The following is an 18,508-nucleotide window of genomic DNA, read 5'->3' on the forward strand; positions in this document are numbered from 1 at the left end:
GCTTTTGTAAACTGCTTTGAGGGTTGCTGTTTTTACAATCAAGCAGTGTATAAATTTTAAGAAGTAAATGAAATAAAAGATATGTAAGTGTAGGTATGCACATTGGGACAAAAATTTCTAACTTAACACTGATAGGTGATGGAGGTGACTGACTGAGCAGTAAGGATCCTGAGGTCGTGGTGGAAAGAATGAAGTGTGTGGCAGATGTAAAAAGCGTGTAAAAAGGGATCGATAATTGGAGGAGGGATGAAATACAAGGCTACCAGTATTATCTTTAAGCAGAAATTTGGTGCAATCACTTCGGTGGCAGAACTGCTAAAAAGATATTGCAGTCCTAGAGAAGGTGCAGAAATGGATATTCAGGATGATCCAAGGACTGCTCTCCTATAAGGAAAGCTTGCAACATTTGGAGAGGGGTGGTGGTGTTAGGAGAGGAAAGCAGAGCAGGGAAGGGAAGACATCCATGGTGTGGAGAACGTGGATTGAGAGGTTTTTCTCCCTCTTGTACAGCACTAAAACCCAGGCTCATTCAGTGAAGATGAATGGTGGGAGATTCAGGACAGGCCGAAAGAAGTGTTATTTCACACATTTCATAGTTAACCTATGGACTTTGCTCCCACAAGATGCAGTGATGACCAAAGAAGGGGATTAGACAAGTTCATGGAGGATAAGGCTGTCAATATCTTCTAGCCCTGATGGCTGCATGCTATCTCCAGAATTAGATGCTTTAGTACTGTTTGCTGTCCTCTGTCCTGCCTGTGAACTCCCCACAGGCATCTGGTTTGGCATACTGGGAAATAGGATGCTAGGTTACATAGGCCCTTTGGTCTGATTAAGAAGTGATACTATGTTCAGAGGCCTTGAGAAGGGTGGCAAAGTTTGTCTCACCTGCACTGGCCATTAGAGCAGATGCCCGTAATGTCTTACGATTATTTAGTAATCCTTTTTCCATCCCTTCTTTCTTCCAAAAAACTCAGGGTATTGCACATGGTTCAGCCCTGTAAGTTAGGTTGTGCTGAAGATGGTGTCTGGGTCAAAATTGCCCATGACTCTAACCTCTAGGCAACATTGATACAGTGAGGTATTTTCTCTCTTCTTCCTTATTCCTCTCTCACTTGTGAACTGGGGATGCCATCTTATGTGTATCTTGAAAATAAGTCCCACTGGGCACAAAGTCCTGTTGTGTACAAATGCATGAGGATGAGCTGCAACATTTGTGTTCCAGTTTTATTTTTATTTATTAAATCTCACTTAGAAATATATGAACAGAAGCAGTTCTGTCTTCTTACGCTTGCTGCTCCTTTTGGAAACTCATATTGACTTATTGGGGCTCTCGTGTAGACATTTTTGGATCAGTTCTGCACTCTGGATTAATTCTGTTTTAGTGCGTTCAGGCTATTCAGTGGATTCTTCTTCACTGTCTAGGTGTATCCATGCAGTTTATCTGCTAAAAATCAACAAAAACTCCTAAGAACAATGTTGTCCTTCCCTGCCCCCAGGTTCCATGTGTTCATGCCAGAATATGACCAACGGCCATTCTGGGAGCTGAAATGGAACACTAGGTTTCCTGCACATTTCCCTATCTAAATGAGAGCTGGAAACTTGGAAAGAGAAGGAGTGAGCCATTTGCAACTCTTCCAGTTTCTTCGAAGCACCTGAAGTATGGCATTGGGGCAGCACCCCAAAACTGGTGCTTCGTGTATGATAGGATTGTGTTAATAAGTCAGTTTGCTACCCAATTTCCCATGTTCCTTTGCATTGTTGTTCAATGAATCTTCTGTTTGGAGAAGGTAGGTTAGCTAGTAGAACCTTGAGTAGCTTGTCTATGCAAATAGAAGTGCTGTTTAAGACACTTCTTTGACTAGTCATTGGCTTTTGATTTCAAAAAGCATTGGATTCTTTGAAGATCTGGTTGCTTAAAAATAAGAGTTGGTGACAATCAACCTTCTCATAAGTGGCTCCAGAAGGGGAGATAAAGTGTCAGAAATATGTGGGCTGGTGCAGACACTTATTTTGTGAAGCTTCCTTTCTGGAACAGATCTAGACTATCAGTTATCACCATTAGCATAAGGGCAAATAATAAGGCATGCTAGAAAGGGACATGGCCTCAAATTGGTATATAGGTCAGTCTAGTTTCTCTTTGAAAGAGATGCATCGCCTAGCAAATCCTTTTATACACCGTGCAGACAGTACAGCATCTTAAAATGTCTTCCAGTATCTTCCTTTTTTGTTTTAAAATTGACCTTCTATTTGTATTCTTACATTTCTTTTATTGGCATATAGCTACTATTGCCTTGAAGGTTCATTTTCACGTGTTTGTTTGTGGCTTTACAAATTACCTGTAAGAAGACAAAATCTACTGCACCTTAACTTGTAAGAAATAGAGTGTTATCCCAGTATCCTTCAGATGCTACGCTCTTGCTACATGTAATTAATAGGAGTAGAACATCTTAAGCATGCTATGCAAGCATTGTTAATGCTGCAGACAACATTGCTAGGGTAACCCGCACTGTCTACATTTTCACATTCTAAAGATGCTCTTGGATGAAGTCACTTATTCCTGTCTGCCTAATCCTCTCATGAAGTGGGAAGTATAATTGAAAGTATGTCCTGTGATCCACGACATCTGTCAATACATGCTCTTAGAAAGGGATAGCTCAGTCGGGATAGTTCTTAGAAAGGGATAGCTCAGTTAGTAGAGCATGAGACTCTTAATTACAGGGTTGTGGGTTTGAGCCCCACCTTAGGCAAAAGTTTGCTGCATTGCAGGGGCTGGGAATAGATGGCCCTCATAGTCCTTTCCAACTCTACAATGCTATGATTCTGTGCTCTAACAAGTAAGAACTGAGAAATATGGTGCCTAATTGAATACACAGAACTGTGATCTCCAAACTGGGTCCCAGGGCACATGAGTATCATCATGTTGATGAACTGCCCATACCATGACTTCTGGAATGGGGAGACCATATGTAGCATGACCCTCCAATATGTGGACAGTGATATGATCCTCAGGGAAGGAGTTAATGGGATTCTCTGATGCAGCCTGCTCTGAACTCGTATGAGGAGGGTCTCTATCCCAATAACAGAACACACACATTGCATGCAAAAGGGTTCAGTCCCTGGCATCTCCAGGTAGGACCGGGAAAGACTCCTGTCTTGAGCCGTGGAGAACCGCTGTCACTCAGTGTAGACACTTCTGACCTAGATGGGCCAATGCTCTTACTCTCTATAAGGCCACTTCTTACGTTCCTAATTTCTTGAAACACCACAACTGTCCAGAAAGCATACAGTGGTACCTCGGGTTACGTACGCTTCAGGTTACAGACTCCACTAACCCAGAAATATTACCTCGGGTTAAGAACTTTGCTTCAGGATAAGAACAGAAATTGCACAGCGGCAGTGCAGCGGCAGCAGAAGGCCCCATTAGCTAAAGTGGTGCTTCAGGTTAAGAACAGTTTCAGGTTAAGAACGGACCTCCGGAACGAATTAAGTACCTAACCCAAGGTACCACTGTATCTCCATCACTTGGGTAAAAGGGATGACAGAGGCAAATCTTAACTGTTATCCTTTAGTTTTAAGAAGGATGCCTGCCCATTCTTCTGGAAGCTGATGGGATAAATAGGTTTCTGGGACAGCAGGTGGGGGGCGGACATAGTTTGCATTATAACAATATAGTTGCCCAACATTTTTACCCACTCTACCTCCAAAGAATTATTTTTTTTGCCTTTGTTTAGTACTCTTCTTTTAACCCCGCCACCAAGCAGAGACATTCCATTCCTCTTCTCCTTTTGTGCTTCACTGTCCTTGACGCCCACTGAGAGCAGCCTAGCAACCCACCCACGAAGCTCCTGCAAACCACCATTTGGAAATAACCATTCTAATGTGTAGTAAATTAAGATATCCAGAATCTAACCGGAGCCTGCCAGATGTGGATACACTCTTATTTAATTAACATTAATGCAAAGCATTCTTTAATCGTTCTGTTAATTTAATATGTTAGTTAATGTAGTCTGAAATGTGCTTAACCTTCCAGGAATATATATATATATATATATATATATATATATATATATATATATATATACACACACACACACACACACACACACACACCATTTTTTATGACACCCATTCTGTGGATGCCCAGGGAGTGCAAGAAGATGTGTAGAAGTGCAAGTCAACAGGATAAGTCAGAAAAAAATACCTTATAGTTAGAATTAGATCCAAACAAAGCTCCCTAGTTTAATACAAGAGATGGAGAAGTTCTTCCAACTATTCATTTAATGTATTTTTATCCCACCTTTGAGAGAACACCTTCCCCACTCCCAAAGGCAGGTAACATAAGTCCCTAAAATAATCAAAGAGAGCTATGTGTCTTCTTAGGCTAGCAGACGTTTTGAGAGAAGCACTCATATATTTACGTTTGTTTATAAAAAGATCCATATTCAACTGTCTTAATACAATAAAACATAAATCACCATTAGAAGCAGTTTTAAAAAATCATTAAAGTTATTCTTGGCTTCAAGCTGTTAAATCAGTCTTGACAGCAAACTAACTGCTGCTTTTGTATTATGTCCTCCCCAATATTGCACTGCCAACTCTTGGCTCTGGTCTTATCCAGTGTTGACATGGGACCTCTCAACAGCCCTCAACTTTGCAGCCCTCAACAGACAACAGACAGTTTCCCACGCAACACCCCCGTTTTATCTGCTATCATTTTTCTTATGCTGATTCTCCACATCCCTGTGACTCAACATGAAGTCTACTCCTCTCCAAATTCTGTTATCCTAAACCTGCGGCTCTCCAGCCACAGCCAGGAAGGCAAGTGATAAGGGAAGAGTTATAGTCTTAACAATTACCCAATAGAAAAGAGTTATGTACCCACAAATAATCCCTTCTTTCAGATTTGTTATTTTGACTGCTTCGTTGGATGGAACTGCTCCGACTTGTTACCCAGTCAGCTTGCTATACTTTGTCCCATTCATATTCGTTAATTGCTCGCTCATTCTGAATTGCGCAATGTAACATCTGTTTAATAGTGGAGTTGCTACTTCTCTCACATTTTTTTAAAAAAACCTATGATGTTCCTTGCATAGGCAAAATTGGATATTTTGATCCATGAAGTTCCTGCAGATGTGCTATGTATTGTTCGTGAAGTGTGCTCAGTGTAGGAAAAACTACACGCATCTTACGTTCCTTTGAAAAAGAGAGAACTTTAGTTTTAAAATCAGGGTGGCAAATGCAGTGGGTTAAAAAGAAGATGAATAAATTCTTGATTTAATGAAAGAAAGAGAGTTGGTGGTGGTTCTATCTATTGAGCTGCCTCTCCCTCCCTCCCTCCCTCTTCTCTCTCTCTCTCTCTCTCTCTCTCTCTCTCTCTCTCTCTCTGTGTGTGTGTGTGTGTGTGTATTTAAAAAACAACCTTAATAAGCAGGTTGGGGGGAATCTGAATTTTTTTGTTCCTCGAGTAATAGTTGCAGTGCAAGCCAATAATGGTGTCTTATACCTGTCTTTATTCCCTGATGTCACTATTCAGTATGGGGATTTAAAAAACAACAACAAACCACATTGATTGGCTTAGGGTAGCTAGGAGCATGTATTGAAGACCAGATTTTGTTTGGATTCCACTTCAGAAAGGAGACCAATTCAGCTAGGGACTTCTTCAGGCGTAACCCACAATGCCTTTCCTTGAAGATCCATGGCTTCATTTGTCTCCCCCATTGGCCTACATAAGGAAATGACTAAATGGGTACAGTGGTACCTCAGGTTACGAAAGTAAATCGTTCCGGAGGTCCGTTCTTAACCCGAAACCGTTCTTAACCTGAGGCGCGTGACTTCCACTCACATCCCGGGGCAAACTGCTACCAGGAGCACCTACTTCTGGGTTAGTGGAACTCATTACCCAAAGCGTTCGTAAGGAGGACGGTACGTAACCCGAGGTTCCACTGTATAACTTTTATATCTTGACCACATGGAATGAAATTTGCAGGCATAGGTGCTCCTTCTGAGGGAGTGAAACATGTCAGATTCCAGATTCCTCTGGTTGTTGTTGTTTTTTTTTTTTAAAAAATAATTTTTATTAACTGGCCAATCACATCAAATTAAATCACATCACATAATTCCAAATTACAAAGCCAAATTTTTAAATTTTGTTGGGGGAACCCATACTTCAAAATCCAAAGGGGGATTCAAATCATCTTCTTATTACTGCGTTAATGTCCAAATCAGTCCCATTCCACATCATATCTTGTTCATATAATTTCTATTTTTCCTTTACGATCTCTTCTGTTAGTCTCCTTAAGCCGATAAGCAAAATAATAATCCTGTGTGGATTTCCCGTTCCTCCACTAAGTCCAGATGGTTTCCATATATCTCCTTCGTACGAAGCAGATTCCTCTGGTTGGAAGCTATAGCTGTCAGAAAACTGCATCCCTCCTTTCTCTTTTCCCTGCCTGACACTTTCCTTTTATGGGGAGATTGGAGAAAGCCAATACAGTTTTCATTCTGAGACGGTGCAACTCTCTTTGCATCCTCTCAATCTCCAAGGCAAAACAGAGTTCCTTTTGCTCAGGAACAGCCCACTTTATTTCAGAGCAGGAAAAAGTAAGCTTCTAATCATTTTTAAATCCCAGAATTATTTTTTTTAATTTAATCTCTTGTGAACTAATGCAAGAAATTAGCTACTGGTTGAATTAGTTCCTGGTTGAAACTTCTCCTATGCCACAATCCCACTGGGTAGTTTAGGCAAAGTGTTCTTACTCAGCGGTAGCCCTTTCTCTGCATCTTTAATATGGGGTATAATAATATTGACTTTCCATCCAGGGATGCTGTAAATATTTCAGCAATATAATGAAAAGCTTTGAACCTCCAGCACTGTACTGTATTCTGTATATTCATAACTTCTAGGGTCTGTGTGTACTGCAGACAGCGTTTACAGTTTATGCACAGTAGGTAGGGAGCCAATCTGCAGAAAAATAGGAACCAGAGCTCTCCCTCCAGCCCCCCTTTATAGGCAGATATTGTCACAAATGCACATCCCTCTTACTACTAGGGAATATCCATGCTGGCAAAGAATAGAATGGAGATAAAAGCTCTCAGCAGTTGGGATATCTTAAAAGAACACAAGTGATGTGTTAGTTGCTTCTCTGTGTTGGTTGCTATAGGTTTGATTCCTTGAACCCATCCTCCTTCAGTTAGGGATCCTCAAATTACAGGGACAGGGAGATGGGGAGTAATAATAATAATAATAATAATAATAATAATAATAATAATAAATTTTATTTATGCCCTGCCCTCCCCAGCTACAGTGGTACCTCGGGTTAAGTACTTAATTCATTCCAGAGGTCCATACTTAACCTGAAACTGTTCTTAACCTGAAGCACCACTTTAGCTAATGGGGCCTCCCGCTGCTGCCGCGCCGCCGGAGCACGATTTCTGTTCTCATCCTGAAGCAAAGTTCTTAACCTGAAGCACTATTTCTGGGTTAGCGGAGTCTGTAACCTGAAGCGTATGTAACCTGAAGCATATGTAACCCGACGTACCACTGTAAGACCGGGCTCAGGGCGACTAACACCAAATATAAAAACAATTGATTAGAATACAGCTTAAAAAAACAAAATTAAAATACAACATTAAAATGCAGTCTCATTTCAGTGGAACTCAATCAAAAACTTATTTGGGGATAAAAACGTCAAGTCTTCAGCAAGGCTAACTATCCAGACTGGTCCTACATGGGCCAGAAAAAAGCCAGGGAAGTCCCCAAATAGGAGTTCCAACGCAGAAGGAGAAAGGAAAAAAGAAAGAGGGGGAGGGAATCAAATTGATTCCAAACCAAAGGCCAGACGGAACAGGCGGAAAAAGAGTAGGGTCTCATTCATTGTCCTTCCCCTTCCTCCTGCATTTTTTTTTTGGGGGGGGGGCAAGACCCCAGTTCTACAAGCCCTGATTATTGACCACGGCAACTTAAGCCGACAGGGTGCCTTCAGATACTGTTGGGGCTGCCTCTGCCTTATGGCATGGCATTTTCTGTGACAGTCAATTAAAGGGAATATCTACTTCAAATCTTGCACGAAAGGCAAGCAAGCCTGCAAAGAAACAACCTTACCTCACTCAGTAATAATGTGCTCCTTCAATTTGTACAACTTTCCTCATGAATCACACTGGGAAACCGGCTGACAGGACATTAGTTCCTGGCTTTTCTGGTTATTTTGCTGCAACGCTATATGTCACTGTGGTTTTTCAAGGGAAAGGTAGTAGTAGCTAGAGCAGCGCATAAAACTTGACAGTAGAAGTAATATAAATGGGAAGGTTATATTATAGAAAGGCGCTGCCTGAAGCTTAAAACTGTATTGACTTTCCTTGGCTGAGAACATGCCTCACTTCAGAATAGTGTTTATTATGTAAAAGATTAATTATTTTGAAAATGTGAAGTATGGTGTAAAACTGATTCATTCTACCAGTAACTTCTATGACTTTGAAGCATTTAATTGGAGTTGTTTTCTCCAGTTGTTGTTTTTCCTGGTCCCAATTCAGTAATAATCCCAGTACAGGATAATTTAAGAGAGATGGAACACTATTAACACCACAGAGACTCAGTTCAAACTTTATACTGGTGTCCCCTTAAAACATGGCTTGCAAATGGCCACCCAAGCTTTGGACATCTGCACTTAGTACTGCTTATGATTCATTGTAGTCTGGCATTGCAGGTACATCATTGATCTTTTTACCATGGTTTCCCCCAAAACCATTTTTTGGCACACCTATTTCAAATGGGCTTCAAGGGTACCTGGTTAACATGACCATTTGTTCAGAAGCTGAGAATCGTAGTTAATGCTAATATCCAAACCCCACCCCACTCCAGCAACCTCCCTGCTACAAACCATGGATCGTAGGGGCATCTCTGCAACATGTATCTCTACTGGGTCGCAATGTAGTTTTATATCCGATCTCTTAATTTATTTTCCTCTCTGTTGCAGGGCCATGGCAAGTCCAAGAACAAGGAAGGTCCTTAAAGAAGTGCGAGTGCAGGATGAGAACAATGTAAGCAGTTTCGTGTATCCCCTTAGCAGCTTATGATTCAGCAGCAGTGAGTCATCTGCACCTCATGTTAGACACTTGCCTTTTGCGTGCTGCTCATATTAGCGTACATATTTGCCTTTATGAACTCTCTTTCTGGACCAGTTGTCATAAAATGCCCTGTCGTCCTGATCAAACCGTATGATATCTGCATGTGCAAAATAAATATTGCAAGAATTCCCGCATGTAGTGTCTTTTTTGGATAGTTGGGCCATATTGCAGCAGAACTTCATGCTCGCACAGTGACTTCTGTACGTTGGAGCAAGTTTATCAAAATAAAAGAAGCAAATCATCATTGATGGGGTTCAGTCGTGCTTGTTTGCAAGATTGTTCTTGAAAACCTCATGCAACAGATTTTATTTCTTTATATAATATGATGTCCTGTAATTCGGTTAGAAAAGTCAAAGTACAGTTTGAAACTTAGGCTGTGTTGCTTTTCCCATCTACTTCTTGAGTAAGTCCTGTTGAAATCAGTAGGATCAATTTACAGTCGTACCTTGGATCTTATACGCCTTGGTACTTGGATGTTTTGGCTCCCGAACTCTGCAAAACCGGAAGTGAGTGTTCCAGTTTGCAAACGTTCTTTGGAGCCTGAACATCCGATGGTGCTTCTGCGGCTTCCGATTGGCTGCAGGAGCTGCGCTTTGGTTTCCAAACATTTTGAAAGTCGAACGGACTTCCGGAATGGATTCCATTTGGCTTCCAAGGTATGACTGTACATCAGTGAGACTTGATTCTGAGGAAACACACAGAATTGCACTGTAAAAAACTGCAACCAGCTAAAAGAATGAGATCAGCAATATTTAATGCTAAGAGCCAATAAAATATTATAAGACTTGAGGTCTTTGGTGCTGTAGGGACTAAAAACTTGGCATCTATGCTATCCTATGTACTAGCTGATGATCTCTGATTTAAAAGGTTTATATTTTTTATTGTATATATTTATAGTTGTAAAGCACTTTGATATTTTTTATAAAATTGTGGTATACAAGTATTTTTTAAAAATAAATATAGGGGAGTTCAACAGATGGCAAAGTATCACAGACAAGGCAGTTGGGTAGCAATAGGTGTGGGTACCCAGAGAGGTGTATCTGAATGTGATTTCGGTAATTGGGCAAGCTGGTCTGGCAGCAGGCAGTCATTGAAAGTTTCTATGTAGATATATTCTTGTAGGGCAGATTCCAAAAGCCACTGGCTGGATGTTATGTCTTAATTGGTGTGAGTAGTACTGAAGCACTTTAATACGAATAATTTGATTAGTGTGTTAGACTGAATGGCAGCCTGCAGCTTCTACTCCAAATAAGTTAGCAGACAGAGCAGGCTGTAAAGCTCTAATTATATATGTTGAGTACCGTTTTATTTATTTGCTTTAGCTGCTTGATACCGTTCACTTCTATGCAAAGATCTCCAGAGTAGCTTGAGAGTAGACAATTAAAAATATGAAATACATTTAAAACAAAATACAAATGCAATAGTAACAGCAAAGCCAACTGAAAGGATGGCAAGATGAAAACAACCTTTTTACCTGGTGACAAAAGCATTGTAAGCTTGTTGCTGTATGAAGCTTTATGGGGAGAGAATTCCAGAGCTGAGATTCCACCACAGTGCAGCTCTTACCTCCTGTCACCACCTGCTTGAACTCATGGAACCTGGAAAAGGGCTTCCAAGGAAGATTTTAATACATAGACAGACTTATGTGGCAAATACAGATGTAAGAGAAATGCAGACACTAATACTCTTGGTACCTTAATATACTACTATGAAAATAGCAAGGTTTGCTTTGTTTCGTTACTTCTAAATAACGTTTTGATATCATTTCTGAGCTACTCACCTGGAGTAACTACTGAAAACAGAAATAACTTCCACCCCCATTTTTTATTGCAGGTTTGTTTCGAATGTGGTGCATTTAACCCTCAATGGGTGAGTGTGACCTATGGAATTTGGATCTGTTTGGAATGCTCAGGAAAGCATAGAGGCTTGGGAGTTCATCTCAGGTCAGTCATCAATGGTGATAACAAATATGTTTTCGTTGGGGATGAAACAAGTAAATGAAAATGTATATATTGGAACACATTGGCTGCATTCACATCCCACACTGAACCACAGCTAGCTTGCCATGCCCAAGCCGGAAGGAGCTGCAGCGAGCCTTGAGCTTATGTGCTTTCGCTTCTCCTGCACAGCTGGGAGAAGGACTATGAGAGTGTTTGCTTCCTGGATCTTGGCCTGTTGTGTTGTCTGGAGCAGGGATTGTGGTTTATCCCTAAGTTCAGTATCCTCAACCCAAGCCACCTTCAAATTGGGTTGTGAAACGGGCTTCCTTAAACTATAGCCATAGGGATAAACTATGATCCTTGCTTCAGGTGACACAGCAGTCTGCTCCAGGCATTACTATGTCTGGATCCAGCTTGGTGTCTGATTTTTATTTTTTGGGTGTGTGTTTTTTTTAACATTTCAGAGCAACATCATATTATTTATATAATGTATATGTGTGTATGCTGCAGCTTTAACTTCAACGGAGGTGTCTCCTAGTAGTGACATACGCATAATTCACTTAGGAGTCTAAAATTGATCCCTGCCCCCCTGGTGATACAGAAGTTATTTTGGAAAGCTTTTGTTGCTGGTGTACAAAGCTGCTGATGCACAAAGATATTAACAACGGGGTGTGGCGGTTGCCTTTCTGGTTCTCAGTTTTGTGCGCTCTGTCACAATGGACAAATGGAAGGACATTGAACTGGAGAAAATGAAGGCTGGTGGTAATCGTAAATTCCGGGAGTTTTTAGAGACCCAAGAGGACTACGATCCTTGCTGGTCACTGCAAGAGAAATACAACAGTAAAGCAGCCGCTCTCTTCAGAGATAAGGTAAATGTAATTAAACAATAATTTCCGCATTCTTGGAACATTCAGCATTCATGTCAGTCTGATGCTTCTGGGAAGCTTATAGACAGTATAGGGAGGCAACAGCCCCTTCCTGCTGGTTATATCTCTTGTGTCTAGTATCCAGTCTCTGAACAGTGCAGTTCCATTTATCTCTGTGGCTAATGTCTATTGATAGACATCTTCTCCATGAATTTCCCTAGTCCCTTTTTAAAAGGTCTTCTAAATAGATGGCTATTGCCATTTATTGTAGTGACTTCAGCAGGTTATTTACACTTTGGATGTGAATAGCTGGTTTCTTGGGCCTTGATAAAGCAGTAGGGAGCCTGGGTGGCCCTACAAACCTATCTGCTTCCGTTCCCTGCTTCAGGAAAGTCCTTCTGTGGTGCTTTCCTCCCAGTCTCCGGGGCTAGGGAGTGGCATATCCTTTCCCGCAGAGGTTAGAAGCAGGCTACATCAAACCTTTTCTCTGTTTCTACTGCGCAGTAGCAAATAGAATTTGTGTCTTTAAGGTATTATTCTTTTTAGGTGGCAGCAGAAGTGGAAGGTAAAGAATGGTCAGTTGAAACTTCTTCTGCCAGAAACTGGACTCCACCTCAGCCCAAGGTTGCTCTGTCCTCAGCTCACAGGTAGAGATCTCTTTATTTTGCACAGTGTGTGGTTGTTCTAAGGCTATTATGTTAACCATCTGAAGGTGCTTAGACTAATGATGGAGGTGAATACTGGAGAATGCGCATGGCTATTACGGTTACCTGCAACATCACATCCACAGCATGGATGGGCCATGCTGTTACATTTTTGTACAGTGGTACCTCGGGTTACATACGCTTCAGGTTACATATGCTTCAGGTTACACACTCTGCTAACCCAGAAATAGTGCTTCAGGTTAAGAACTTTGCTTCAGGATAAGCACAGAAATCGTGCTCTTGCGGTGGGCGGCAGCAGGAGGCCCCATTAGCTAAAGTGGTGCTTCAGGTTAAGAACAGTTTCAGGTTAAGAACAGACCTCCGGAACGAATTAAGTACTTAACCCGAGGTACCACTGTACCTGTTACCAGGGAGATAGGGGAAGAAATGGGGCTGATGTTAGTCTTTAAGAAGCTGACCAAGGTTCTTCATTTTATTTTTGATCATGCTCTTGCACTCTTGAGTTGCATGTAGGAAGGCAGACCTCTTTTGTTTATTCATCAAGAGTCTTTTTATCCTGGCCTTCATCTCAAATTTATTCCAGAGTGAGGTGCAGCACAACTATGATGCATAAATTACATACAAAAATTAGTTGGAACAATCAAAAGTATAAATCAGCACGACAAAAAGGCAGTCAAAATAACATTAATAAGTCTCCAGGGCTCCAGCACTTAGACCATTAACGTTCCTAGTCACCTACAAATGGCTGGGTAAAAAAATTAAGTTTTTTACTTAATGCTGAAATTATAAGAGTGTCTGCACCAAGAGTACACCAAGAGGGGGAGGGGAGTGCATTCCACAAATGCTGTGCAATGTTTGCAGGATTATACCTTCTCTTAGCAAGGTTTGCTAATTTACATTTATAGATGCCCCATGCACTTTTCTCCAGTGCTTGTCAATTTCAAGTGGTCCAATTACTATGGCATAATAATGTTTGATGTATGGGTTTGTTTATTTTCTTTGCAGGAGCTCTGCTGGACAACCCCAGAATACTGGTGCCCCTTCTGACAAAGCTTTCGAAGACTGGTTAAATGATGATCTTGGCTCCTACCAAGGGTAAGAATCACTTCTCCTTCGTTGCCAACTGTGATTGTCCTCTCCCCTGTGGTAACCACCCCTGTCCTGGATGCTCTGCACAAAGCTCCCCTCCATTGAATTTTCCATAAGATGCTGGGGGAAAAGGATGCTTGCTTCACAGAGAACTTTTGCAAAACCAGCACAAGTCTCTCTCACGCCCTCTACTCCTCTGGGGAAAATAATAATAATAATATTTTTTTTAAAAAAACAACAACAGTGAGAGGCGGGCCTTTCCTAAGTTGTTTGCCCATGAAAGAGAACTTGTGAGGATTTGTTAGAAACCCAGCCAGATGGGCGAGGTATAAATAAATTATTATTATCCTCCTCCTCTTCCTCCTCATCTCACCAGGGAGACCCACAAACATTCCTCTCTCTCCTCCAACAATATAGGTAAAACAACCCTGTAGATAAAGCTTGCATCAGTTGCGTATAGTGGTTTAAGGCATACCCTATATTTGAGCTCAAACATCTTGTGTGCTTTGATTCAGGGGTCAAGAAAATCGTTACGTGGGGTTCGGGAACACAGTTACGCCTCCCAAAAAGGAAGATGACTTTCTCAATAATGCCATGTCCTCTTTGTATTCAGTAAGTATCTGCTTTTCCTGTGCATACGCTGATATAAGATGCATTCTTATTCTTTCACTCTTCTGTTGCCACTAAGCAAGCCAAGGTTCCCCGTATTACATCATGTCTGAAACAACAATTTAAAAAGTAGAGACGACAGAGCGCAATTTTAGACAGATTACTTCAACACTTGGAGTATAATGCTAAGAAATGAATAACCGTGCATCATAGAAAACAACCACAGTGGACAACTTGACTAATGGTGTGCTTGATTGCTTATCGGAATGGTAATCAAATCAAAATGATAATTTATCCACTTGCTTTGCTTTCTTGCCAGAATGCTTCTAGTGTTGATTTCGTTCATGTTTAGCTGCGCTAACCTTTCTTGCCTTCATGCCGGTCTTTCTAGAAATACTAGCGCAGCATTTTAAAATCAGGTAACATGGGATTATTCTCCTTCGTTTTCTCTACCCTCTCAAAACATTCATTTTCACTGCAGTGACAAGCAACTCCCCAGTTCTTTTTCAAAATGGTTTTCAATGCATTTGAAAAGAGTACACTCTGAAATGTCACTGGCCTCCTCTACCTGCATAAAGGCTTCAGACAGGGAGAATGGAACTGGCAGGAGGCTTCCCGGGCAGGAGAGAAGCAGTAGGGAAAAGGGCTACTTGTTGTGGCTCCATTTTACAAAATCAACAGTGTCATTGTGTATGGTTAGTGTAGAAAAAGAAGAAGAAGAAAACAAGAGAGGGGAAATCATGATTTGTAGAACTTGCTTGAACTTGAAGCTAAGAGCTGGTGACTTTCCAAACCAGGGAAACTTTCCAAACTACATCGGCTCCCCCTGAATTAAGGAAATGATCTTTCACTTATTTTGCCTCACCTTTCTACCTTCCTGTAGTTAAGCCCATGGATCAAGCAAGGGTTGCACGTTTTTATTATGGCTACCAGTTTTGGCCTTTGTGCAAGTTTGGGAGCTGTGCACTTTCAAACAAAGAGGCTGAGCTTACCGAGAATTGGGGTAGCGTATATGACAAGGTGGATGAGTCTGTGCTGTTACGATGCAGAGCAAAGGTGGGGAACGTGGGGCATTCCAGACATTTGGACTCCAACTCCCATCAGCTCCATCCAATACAGTCTATCATTAGGGATGGTGGTAGATGGAGGCGAACAATGCCCAGAGGTTCCCCTCACCTGATACAGAAAGGTTATTAGATTTTCTCTGCACTTGGTTGTTGAAAGAAACATTTTTTTGTTTTACCTTGGTAAAAATGGAGCAGGCCTAACCATTCTCTGCTTCTTCTTTCAGGGGTGGAGTAGTTTTACTTCTGGAGCGAGCAAGTTTGCTTCTGCAGCTAAAGAAGGTGTAAGTAAACACTATAATCCAGCAAATGAAGTTATCCAGCTTGCTCTGTGTAATAGAGTTTCTCTTAGGAAGCTGACCTTTTACAGGCGAAAACCTAAAAGGAACCAAACACCTGCAGCGATGGGCTCGGTTTGTTGCTTTCTCCATTCTGCTAAGGATGCCTTCAGATGCTCATTAACCACCCATTCACCTGATGATCATCTTCCCACATAAGTGCTTTTGAGGAATTGCTGTGTGGTGAAAGCTTTAAATGGCCATCCTAGCAGGAGGGTGACTGCTATCATCATGTGAGACATCAGGTCAACTGAATCCATCCTGAGAACTCAAAACTGTTGCATTGTAAAATAATCTGCTTTACAGGCTGCAAACTGTGCTATCTGAAGAGGAGTTCAGACACCCCTCTCATCAGGTCAAACACTTTTAAAAGTCTTGCTACACCATTCATACACCAATTCCTGCTTTCATCTAGCCACCGCATAGACCAGGCTGCTTTGCCCTGCCGCATGGCAGAGCCAGCCTTGGCTGTCAACCAATATCCTGTCAAGAACACAAGAACCCTTCTGGTTCATTCTGTTTCCAGCACAGCCAGCCCGATGCCTTTGGAAGCTTACAATCTGGGCATGAAGGGAACAGCCTTCCCTTAATTTGTCTCTCGCTCTCTGTGTGTGTTTTCATAGATTCTCATATCCAGAAGAATATTGCCTTTTACAGTGGAGATTTGTTTTAGCTTTCAGGTCTGATAGCTGCTGTTACAGCTACTTTTTATGGATTCAGCTAGTCTCCTTAAAAAAAGAGAAACCATGCTAATTGATATTTATGAGAAATTACTTGTGGTGGAATTTTCAAAAAGGCATGTTTTGGAAACGGCATTGATGCTTTCAAGTGGTTAAGCATCTTGGCTGTTCTTGATAGTCAATCTAATTTTTATCCAATTTTTCCCCCTCATCTGCTTTTTACTTATAAGAGCAAGCTGGAAAAAGAGGAGCATAGTGCTCTGCTTCTCCTTGGCTGGTGTGAGGCATTTCTGTACTGGCAATTTCTGTACTCTCCCTCCACAATTGTTTTCGGAGGTGCAGACTTCCTTTCTAGTGGCAAAATGATTTTAGAGAACATTTCTCTGGCGAATGGGATCCTCAGAACCCACATCGCCATATCACACGTGGGCAGAACATAAGAGGATGTGTACACACAATAACCTTGAAGTGTGGAAAGTCAGTTGTTTTTCTGCCTATAGCTTACAGCAGAGGGTGGGGCGGGGGGACGGGACCAGTGTTTGGGTAATGCTAGAAGTCTCCCATATGGAAGGATTCTAACAAAGCAAAGTTTTGATATTCGTGGCTCTAAAAAGTTCCTTAGAGTGGTAGGCGTTTTGTAAGATTTTGAGAAACATAAGAACGTTATAATGTCAAGGGGGAAGGTGTTAGGTTGCTACAGTAAAGCAGCAACAGAATAATCTTGTGGCGCTGCAGTCCACATCATCAGTGTCTGTGCTTTGAATTGCTAAGGGGAAAATAAAAGACTGAAACAAACAATTCTTGCTTCTATTAACAGGCTACCAAATTTGGATCTCAAGCAACTCAAAAGGTGATTTTCATAAGTCCTTCTGTTATGTGGCTAACCCAACACTAAAAATCTTCACTGGTTCTCTTTTCCTCAGCAGTTTGAATTCTCTTGGAATATTTACAATCTCCCGGATCTTCTCTGAGAAACTGCAAATTAGGTTCCAGTGTCAGAGGTATTGTGATGAAAGCGTCATGTACTCTTAAGTTAGGAAGCAGATGAGGTATGTTTTGAAGCACAATAGAAAACAGAGGTTGCACCTGTTGACTCATCAGACATTTATTTAGTAGTTTGCTACCAAGTTGCAGAATATCTACAACTGGATAGCAAGAATCTGCTCTAAAAACCTATAAAACCACTCATCATCTTTGCACTTTGCACCATCAACTGTTGCTTTTTAAAAAACCGAGACAGCATACTGCTGGTATCAGGCATGTGTCCTTTCTTATTTTAATAGAGAATGTTGTGTCATACATCTAAATTGAACAGGGGTTCTGTTAATTCACTTTCCACTTATGGCTTATGCATATTTTACATTTTAGCCCATGGCTGCAGAATTTACTCCTTTGTCACGTCAAGCATTTTGCCTAAGGGAGTGGCGGAAAGCAATTCATTAGAAGTAAATAAATCTACTGAGAGGGGAATTGTAGGTTATGCAGTGTACGTAATGTGGAAACGGATTACAGCTTCCTCGGGTAAAATTATGTAGCCTGCAGTTAGTGTTGCAGAACCTCAGATATTGCTTCTCTATTAAGCAATAGCCTCCAGACTTGAATTGCCTCCTAATCAATGCACAATTTGCATAGATCATAACTTGGGGCTGGTTGATACTATGCTGGAGTCTCTGTGGGACTGCCATAAAGTCACAGCTGGGAGATGCTCAGATGATGGTGCTATTTATAGGAACTGCGGTGTTTACATGTGTGTAATACCCACACAGAGAAGCTGGTTTATACAAATGATATCTGTGTGCGAGCATCTACACGCTACCTTCTCAGTGGCAATCCTGCATGTTCCTGAGGTGCTTGCCTTGTAGGTGAAGGGAACATGCTAATAGAAACCAGCTTCTATAAGAGCATATTTGTACTAAAACAAACCTAAGCAGTTTGTAGAAAAGCGTTGGTGCATTTATATCAAGTTGTGCAAAGCAAAGGCTTTGGATTCTATGAGGAATATATCCTTGGGTGCATTCACACGCCCAGTGAAATTAATTCTTGTTTAACTGAAACCGTCTTGCAAGCTAAAATGGTGTGTCTTTCAAGGGAAAATTAAATCAGTATTCCTGGCAGATGTTGGCAGAACACA

At 41.3% G+C, this 18,508-nt stretch overlaps 2 protein-coding genes across 4 annotated transcripts in view; both read left to right on the forward strand.

Annotated features, from left to right (window-relative positions):
* The window catches only part of LOC310764693 (uncharacterized protein), an 88,599-nt gene that overhangs the window by 43,213 nt on the left and 26,878 nt on the right, over positions 1 to 18,508 (forward strand). The gene's annotated exons all lie outside the window — the stretch shown is intronic.
* Positions 1 to 18,508, forward strand: part of ARFGAP1 (ARF GTPase activating protein 1) — a 42,864-nt gene that overhangs the window by 11,558 nt on the left and 12,798 nt on the right. For 2 of the 3 annotated variants that reach the window (XM_083618920.1, XM_083618921.1), the window contains exons 2-9: positions 8,976 to 9,039; positions 10,960 to 11,069; positions 11,764 to 11,935; positions 12,479 to 12,579; positions 13,603 to 13,692; positions 14,202 to 14,298; positions 15,587 to 15,643; positions 17,195 to 17,227. In XM_083618920.1, the coding sequence (XP_083475046.1) occupies positions 8,980 to 9,039; positions 10,960 to 11,069; positions 11,764 to 11,935; positions 12,479 to 12,579; positions 13,603 to 13,692; positions 14,202 to 14,298; positions 15,587 to 15,643; positions 17,195 to 17,227 (720 nt within the window). In that variant the 5' untranslated portion in view covers positions 8,976 to 8,979. The remainder of the gene's footprint in view (positions 1 to 8,975; positions 9,040 to 10,959; positions 11,070 to 11,763; positions 11,936 to 12,478; positions 12,580 to 13,602; positions 13,693 to 14,201; positions 14,299 to 15,586; positions 15,644 to 17,194; positions 17,228 to 18,508) is intronic. The other variant, XM_083618919.1, reaches the window with a different exon arrangement.

The sequence above is a fragment of the Podarcis filfolensis genome (genome assembly GCF_964270895.1).
Source record: "Podarcis filfolensis genome assembly, chromosome: 6".
Taxonomy (NCBI): domain Eukaryota; kingdom Metazoa; phylum Chordata; class Lepidosauria; order Squamata; family Lacertidae; genus Podarcis; species Podarcis filfolensis.